Source organism: Verticillium alfalfae, genomic scaffold, assembly GCF_000150825.1.
Source record: "Verticillium alfalfae VaMs.102 supercont1.5 genomic scaffold, whole genome shotgun sequence".
Classification (NCBI taxonomy): domain Eukaryota; kingdom Fungi; phylum Ascomycota; class Sordariomycetes; order Glomerellales; family Plectosphaerellaceae; genus Verticillium; species Verticillium alfalfae.
In genome coordinates this window covers 1,057,845-1,065,612 of record NW_003315034.1, presented here as the reverse complement: position 1 = coordinate 1,065,612, position 7,768 = coordinate 1,057,845, and the positions used below count along the sequence as shown (strand labels likewise).

Genomic DNA, 7,768 nt, shown 5'->3' with positions numbered 1-7,768 from the left:
GGCTCCAAGGCCAGGATCCTGCACCTCGACGCGAAGCCCGCGAGCACTACCTCGTCAAGCTTCAAAGGCCACCTCAATGGCCCGTCATCATTGCGACGAGGACATGCTGCCCCCGAGCCTCACCGAGTCCAAGCGTCCCGTGACCCTGCCTGCAGGCCGACGGCACCTATCGCGAGGACTTTGCCCGATGGCGGCAGGCGCGTCGCGGACCGTACTTTCCCCCGTCATGTACCTCCACACCCAACGAATTGTGAGTCCTTGACCTATCGCCCCTGGCCCTGCGCCTCCCTTGCCGAGGCTACAGCCGCATGTCTCGCTGTACTAACCGTTTATCGTCTGTCAGCTCCTACGTGCCCAACTCGTTCCTTCAGGAGCTCTCAAGTGAGCTCGCCACCGAGATGCTGGAGAAGAAGATCAAAAACAAGAAGCTCGAGGCAGCGTTCGAACTCGCCGTCGAGCAAAACTCGCTCGAGTTTTACAAGGACCTGCTGAACGAGCACGCCGCTGAGCTGGCTGCCAAGGAGGCTGCCGCCGAAGATGCCGCCGCCGCCGCCGCCGCCAGCAAGAAGAAGAAGCGAGCTTCCGTCGCCGCCGTCGAGACGGAGGATGTCGACATGGCCGATGCCTACGACGAGGAGGTGGAGGATGTCGAAGTCCCCGCAAAGTCGAAGTCCAGCAAGAAGCGCAAGGCCGAGGAGGCGGCGGTAAGCAACAGAAAGCAGACGACATGCCCGTGGAGTCGTGCGCTGACCCGAGAACAGACTCCCCAGCGATCGGATTCGGCTAAGAAGCCCAAGATCAAGCTCACCACGTCCTCTACGCCCAAGGCCACCAATGGAACGTCCACGCCCAAGGCGGCAAAGGAGTCTGCTGCCAAGCCGGCAAAGACCAAGTCCAAGAAGGACGGCGCTGAGAAGAAGGCGGAGAAGGAGGCACCCAAAGAGCCGGAGCTGAGTGCGGAAGAGAAGCACCAACGCAAGGAAGTATGTTGTCCGGCGCCAGCCCCTCCCGCTCGACCGATCACTGACAGGCACCGCAGCGCGAGGTTCTCTTCCTCCGTCACAAGCTCCAGAAGGGCCTCCTCACCCGCGAGCAGATCCCCAAGGAGGACGAGATGAAGATGATGTCCGAGTACATCAGCAAGCTGGAGAGCTTCCCCGACCTCGAGGTCTCGATCATCCGGGCGACCAAGATCAACAAGGTACTCAAGGCGATCCTCAAGCTCGACTCCATCCCCAAGGAGGCCGAGTTCAACTTCAAGTCTCGCTCCCAGGCGTTGCTGGACAAGTGGACCAAGATCCTCAGCACCGTGGACGGTGTAGCCGCCCCGTCGACAGCGAACGGAGTCAACGGCACCACGGAGAAGAAGACCGAGCCTAACGGCGTCAAGGACGAGGCCAAGGCGGACGCCAAGTCAGAGGAGGCGGCCGAGGCGAAGAAGTCGACACCCGAGGCGACCGAGGAGACTGAGGCGAAGCCAGAGGGAACGCCAGAGAAGACAGCCGATGCTGTGAGTACTATGCGTCGCCAACGTGCGCAACTGCGGAAACTAACTATCTCGCTAGGATGCTGCAGCAGAGGCTCCCAAGGAGGTCGAGGCAGAGGCATGAAAGCGTGGCGCACGTTGACGGGTCTTGAATCTGACGACAGCAACAACAACAACAACATCCGGGCAGCCGGGCGGTTCCTGCCAAGCCATTGTGGCTATAGGGCTGGACGCATCATGCTCCGCCGGCGTACATGAAGAGATCGGATCGCAAAAAGTGGCTTTGTTTCTCTCGCTTTGGGGGAGGGAGGCGTATGTCCGGAGTTTGTAACAACTATGTGTTTTTTTTTTCTACTTCTTCTTCATTTCCTTGACAGGGGCCGCGCTGCTGGAACGGAGAAGAGAGGATGGGCCTGCTGTCAGGGCGACCGGGTGACGCTTCGAATCTACATTCTTCCTGGTTCACTCCAGTGCAAGAGGTTCATCTTTGACCCTTGGGAGACCATGGATGGATGGACGGCAAGCAGGCACAGGAACAAGCAGGCGCAGGCCCCGTGTGTACAGAGTCTTCACGCCGAGATACGAACAGGAGTGCGCAAAGCAGGACAAATCAGAAGAGGGCGGGATTTTTTCAGTGGGCTCTTCTTTCTGCGAATCGGTCTGGGGCTGGTTTGGGGCTTGGAGAGCACGCAGAGCTTGGGAGGGACGAGAGGGAGAAGGGTCCCCATCATGACCATCTGGTTCGAAGAGAAGAGAGAAACAGAGAGAGCGAGTGGGGGAAGGGATTTGGGCTTCTTTCACGAGTCTCGAGATTGCAACCATATAGCTATGAAATCGATGCATTCATTAGAATTGGGCTTTATTCTGAGGCTATCGAGCTCACCAAATCGGTGTCGTCGAGAGGGGCATCAGCCGCTGGCCAGAGTGACCGAGGAAACAGAGGAACCTAGGTGAGGCACAACGAACTATTCGGATGGAAGCCTGCTGCTAGACGTCTCGATGCAACTCGTCTTGACAGGCAGCGCACAAATGATCATGGGCCAGGCTGAGCAGGGAAAAGCAACAAGCTCAGGGGGGGGGCTCGCGAGGCAAGGGGACAATACGGTGCCAATTCGGTGACGTAAAACTGTGCACCTCGAGTCCGTGCTTCCCCACGCGCCTCAACCGCGTCTCATCTCCAACCCTCCATTCAACGTCACCGGTCCTTTCACCATCGACGGACCATTGTCACCTCATCCAACGAACGTCAGCTCGTCATGGCCGACACAGCAGCCATGCCAGATCCGCATTTCCAGCAGGAAGACCACCAGGCTGCCTACGTCTTCCGGCCCCGAGAAGAAGGCGCCTCAGCCGAGCGGGCCCCCAAGCGCCGGCGCACCTCGAAGAAGGCCTCTGAGCTCCGCTCCGAGCACGCCGACGACGATGGCAGCAGGCCCGACTCAGGTCGGCAAGCAGCGAACGCGGAGGACGAGCCCTCCTGGTTTGTGCCGCTGCTGAACGGGGCCGAGGCGCCCGCGTGCGTGCGCCTCCGTGAGAGGCTCTTCCGGTCGAGCTGGCAGGGCATCGAGGGGCGGGTGCAGACCATGTTGCGCGACGCCAACTCGGCGACGCTGGGGCAGGTGGCCGCGTTTGCCTGGGGGCGGCACGCGGGGCGCGCGGCGGCGGACGGGGACCGGCGTCAGGTGCCGGCTGCGTTCATCATGACGGGCGCCAACATTGCGTCGCAGGACCTGCTGTTCCGGCAGCTCGGCGCGAGGCTCGAGGGCGGCGAGCCCAGGAGCAGGGTCGTCAGGCTGCGGTCCGCTGAGGTGGGCAACCTCAAGGCGGCGCTGAAAAAGTCGTCAGGGATGCGACGCCCGCGATGACGAGGGGACGACGACGGCGAGTGTCTTTTGGCAGTGGATTCGTCGGCCGCTCTGTGCTTTTTTCTTTTCTTTTTTTTTTTTCTATTCTTGCGAGCGTGTGCGGCCTGCTGCTGACGTGAACAGGGTCGCAAATATCTCAACTATGACCTCGAGGGCCTGGCTGCGTTTGTCAAGGCACACGGGTGCCGTCACGTCTTCGTTGCTTTCCAGGACAGCGAGGGTTTCGACGGCGGTCTGCTGTCGGATCTCATTGTGCTTTTCAGGTGAGCAAAAATTGCCAAGACAGAGTGCGCCTCCCGCTCACGACCTGCTCAGCTCGTGGCTCACGGACATTCCCTTTACTTTGCTGTTTGGCGTGGCGACGTCGGTCGAGCTGTTCCAGGCGCGGCTTCTCAAATCGACGTGTCAGCTCTTGTACGGTGCGCAGTTCGACGTCGTCCAGACGTCGACCATCCTCGAGCAGATCTTCAAGCCTTCTGTTGCCGGAGCAGACGTCTCCTTACGTCTTGGTTCGTCGCTTCTGCAGCATTTCATCGACAGGCAGCATGATCAGGTCACCAGCATCGAGTCGTTCCTGAGCTCACTCAAGTACGCATACATGTGTCACTTTTACGCCAACCCGTTGAGTATCTTTGCCGTCGAGGACAATGAATTGAACAGCGAGCTCGTTCAGCCCGAGCACCTCGAGGCATTCCGCTCGCTACCCTCGTTCCGCCGCCATGTCGAAGACGCCGTCGAGACGGGCGACCTCCAATTTGCCAAGTCGGCCCTTCAAGACGATGCGTTTCTGTATGAGCAAATCTTCGACATCCCGAGCAAGAGGAGAGCCTGGTCAGCTCGGCTACTCCGGTCCCTGGCTCTGCTGAAGAGCACAGGCGCCAACCAGGAGACCTTTTCGCAGCTGTATCTGAAAGCCGTCGCCGAAGGCATCGACCTCTCGTCGGTGGACATCGGCATCCTGACCAACATCAAACGTCTGCAGCCGGCCGACTTTATACGCATGGTAGAGAGCCTGCTCCAGACGCTAGGCCAGGGCGACCAAGACCTCGGGCTCGAGGAATGGAAAAGCGAGTCCCAGGAGGCGCAAGACTTGGCGTCCTCCCTCGAAGCCTGCCTTTCAGAGTCCCGCGAGCTCCTGTCGGCAGCGCAGAGGGACGGCAACACGCTGCGCAGCTCCTACAGCGGCAGCAGCAGGATCCTCCGCACGACGGTCGTCGCGCAAAAGGTGCAGCTGAGCCGCGACTCGGCGGCGCTGTCGGACGCCGACAAGGCCTTCACCAAGATCGTCGACAATGTGGCGTCGCTGCTGCAGGGTGCGGCGCACTGCGAGCCGGCGACCGACAGCTTCCTGCACGAGGCGTGGCTGTATGAGTCGAAGATGCCGTACCGCGACGTCTTTGTGCCGCGGCCAAGGGTCGTCTTTGAGAGGAGCCTCATGCGGCCCCATGACTATCTTGCGTGCGACTGCTGCCGGGGCCACGGCGACGGCATCTCGACGACGCTGCCCGTGACCTCGCTGTTGTATCATCTATACCTCGAGGGCGGCAGCCTCATCAACGTCGCCGACCTGTGGGCGGCCTTCTTCGCCATGGTCGGCGACGAGGCCGACGAGGGCGAGACCGTCGAAGGTCCTGGGCCGGCAGCGGCAGCTGAAGACGCGGCTGGCGTTCGAGCTGGCGGAGGCCACAGCGAGAGGGTCGCGCTGGTCTTGTTCTACCAGGGCCTGGCCGAGCTCAAAGCACTGGGCTTTGTCAAGGCTAGCAGAAAGAAGGTCGACCACATTGCGAAGCTGAAATGGCTATGATCCATCTCGGGGGGTGGAGGGGGGGGCTTCGTTGCGGGGCGAGGCGTCCTTTGTGACAGAGCCAGGGAGAACAATGGATGCGAGAACCACGCGACGTTGTTGACAGTGCCTGGCCCAAGGGACTGGGTCTTGGAGTTTGGAGTCGGAGCTGGAGCTGGACCTGGGCCTCGAGATGAGCCTAGAAGCCTCCTGTCAATAAAGCGAGGAGGCTAAGAGGGCTGCGTTAGACTTTCCTGGGACAGCCTCGCAGACGCCAGCACCCGGTCTAGGACTGGTTGGTTCCAGGCGTTCGGATCGCGAGGCACCGAGAGCGAGAGCGTCCCCTCCTATTTCTTTCATCATCATGGGGGGCTCCTCCCAGATGCTTTGCTAGCTAGGCCACTTCTGAGTCAGTAATATCCGATAATGCATGAGAAAGGACAATTTTGGGGGCATGGAGGGGCCTTGAAGGGCCTTGAACGGGGGGAGGGGGGCTTTGTCGCTCGGTCGGAACAACGGACTTGTGTGTTGTTTTCAAGCCGCCACAATATCTCGCCACGAAATGGCGAATCGGCAGTTTAGCAGCACGCAAGTCGGCCTGGCTCCCTCGCGCCAAGACTGATGATGGTATCGCCGACGCCAAATACCTGCAGTCGCCGTCATGTCATAGATGGGGCGCCCCTCTTCCCACTTCATCTTACTCTCCGTCCGAATCACACCAAAGATCAAAGACTCTTTTTTTCCCCTTCCAGCAGCATGGACCCGAGGGCAGCAGAAATGTCATCTTTGTGTGTCTCGGGGGCCATTCTACATGCGGCGGGGGAACCCACAACGCTTGTCGCCGGCCGGTGATGATGTCTCACCACAGACACAAAGAAAACCCCTCGAACCACGAGGGAGGCGTACATCCCGAGAACCTGGCTCGACAGTGACGGCGCTCTCCCTCTGACGAGCTCTCTGTCCTGCCACCTGGTCTGCTGTCAATCCGCCGGCGTTCTTCTTCTGCGTCTCCCTCATCGCAGTTTCGTCTGAAGAATGGCACGAACAGTTCATGAAGGACGGGGGGGAGGGGGGGGGGCTACAAGAGCTTCTTACACGCTTTCGCTTGCCTTGCCTCATTGACCTAGGTGCCCTACTCTGTCTCGCCTGACGTCGTAGCGTCTATTGACCTGGTGCGCCTCCCAACCGGCCTGCCCACCATCGACCCTGGCCTTCTGGGCTGAAGCGACCACCTGGAACAAGCGCGGCGTTCATTTACCCTCATGCGGCGGCTCGGTCTCGTCACCTTCTGCCCCATGCCCCATGGCCCCTCCACCCCCCCCGTCGCCTCCGTCGTGCCCCGTCTGTCGGTGAGTGCCGTGCTCATGTGGGCGCGGGCTGGCGGACTGGCGGGCGGGCCTGCTGGTGAATTGATCCTACCTGACGCGATGTTGATTCTCTTTCTCTTGGCCCGCTTTGCCAGCGGCGCGGGACCTACTGTCCCCTTTCCTGTTACTGGGGTGGGCACGCCCCTTTGGCGTGGTGTCTTGGAATTGGCGTCAAAGGATCGTCGAAGACACACACACACCTAGACATGCACACACGCAGACACCACGCCGCGCCCCCCCCCCCCTTCTTCTCCCCCTCCACCTCGGGTGCTGCGTTTTCTTTCGAGGCATACAAGAAGGAGGCCGGCGCGCACTTTCCTTTGACAGAAGCTTAAGGCGAAAGATGGTGTCCTCGGTTCCTGAATGATCTAAGCCTTGTATACATATTCCATTGCTGTCCTTCTCGCCTTATACCCCAAGTATCCTCTTAGACCAGTATCTCCTACCTTTTTGGGGAGGGCAACGTACCACCAGGATTAAATACCCTCCTCTAAGCAAGACTCATCTGCCGCCTTCTCAAGACCGCTCTGCGAACAACAGCTTCTTCCCCGGAAGGATTTGAAAAAGGACAAGGAACTTTGACTGGTCTGCTCCTCTCTCCCTCTCTCCCTCTCACGCATCCATCACGCATGCGAAACAAGCAAACCTCCATCTCAACGGCTACACAAAACGGCGCACTGAGGTCCTGACAACCACCACTCATTCGGACTCCCGAACCCACGAAACTGGGGGCGCGCAAACCACACAGCTGCCCAAAAAAAAGAAAAAGCAAACCCTGAGCATCTTCAGCAGCAGATAGAAAGAGGGATCGTCGCCTTCTAGAAAACCACGCGGGGACACACGCACGCACCAGCTACCTGCCACATTTACCACTGCCAGCCTGTCACGCCTTCAATCTCCGACCTAAGACATCCTGCAACGCCCATCACATCACCACGCACCACCACCTGGCAAGAACGCAGGAAAAAGGAAACGAAGAGGGCAGAAGAAAAAGAAAAATACCAATTAGCGAACCCCCCCCCCGTTCAGCCATGTCCACCAGCCGCCCAAACGCCCGCGGCCGCTCCCCTTCTCGAAGCGGCCGCGGCCGCAACGCCAGCAACGGCACCTCGACACGAGCAAGGGCCAGCACCAGCACGGGCACCAGCACGAGCACGAGCACCAGCGCCCGCACGAACCCCAGCGCCGGCCCCGGCGGCATCATCGCCCGCCGCGCCGCCCGCTCGCCGGCCTTCCGCGAGAAGCTCCGCCAGATGGCCCTCGGCCT

At 60.2% G+C, this 7,768-nt stretch overlaps 2 protein-coding genes across 2 annotated transcripts in view; both read left to right on the top strand.

The window, feature by feature from the left end:
• The window catches only part of VDBG_04646 (PWWP domain-containing protein), a gene marked incomplete at both ends in the record, with an annotated part of 2,180 nt that extends 570 nt beyond the window's left edge, over positions 1-1,610 (top strand). The window contains 3 exons of the mRNA XM_003004994.1: positions 344-1,045; positions 1,141-1,510; positions 1,566-1,610. Of these exons, the coding sequence (XP_003005040.1) occupies positions 344-1,045; positions 1,141-1,510; positions 1,566-1,610 (1,117 nt within the window). The remainder of the gene's footprint in view (positions 1-343; positions 1,046-1,140; positions 1,511-1,565) is intronic.
• Positions 1,611-2,742: 1,132 nt separating this feature from the next.
• Positions 2,743-5,155, top strand: VDBG_04645 (origin recognition complex subunit; the record flags this gene model as incomplete). Its single annotated transcript, XM_003004993.1, has 3 exons — positions 2,743-3,294; positions 3,475-3,614; positions 3,667-5,155. The coding sequence occupies 3 exons, from the start codon at positions 2,743-2,745 to the stop codon at positions 5,153-5,155; spliced, it is 2,181 nt and encodes a 726-aa protein (XP_003005039.1).
• Between the last annotated feature and the right edge of the window lie 2,613 nt (positions 5,156-7,768).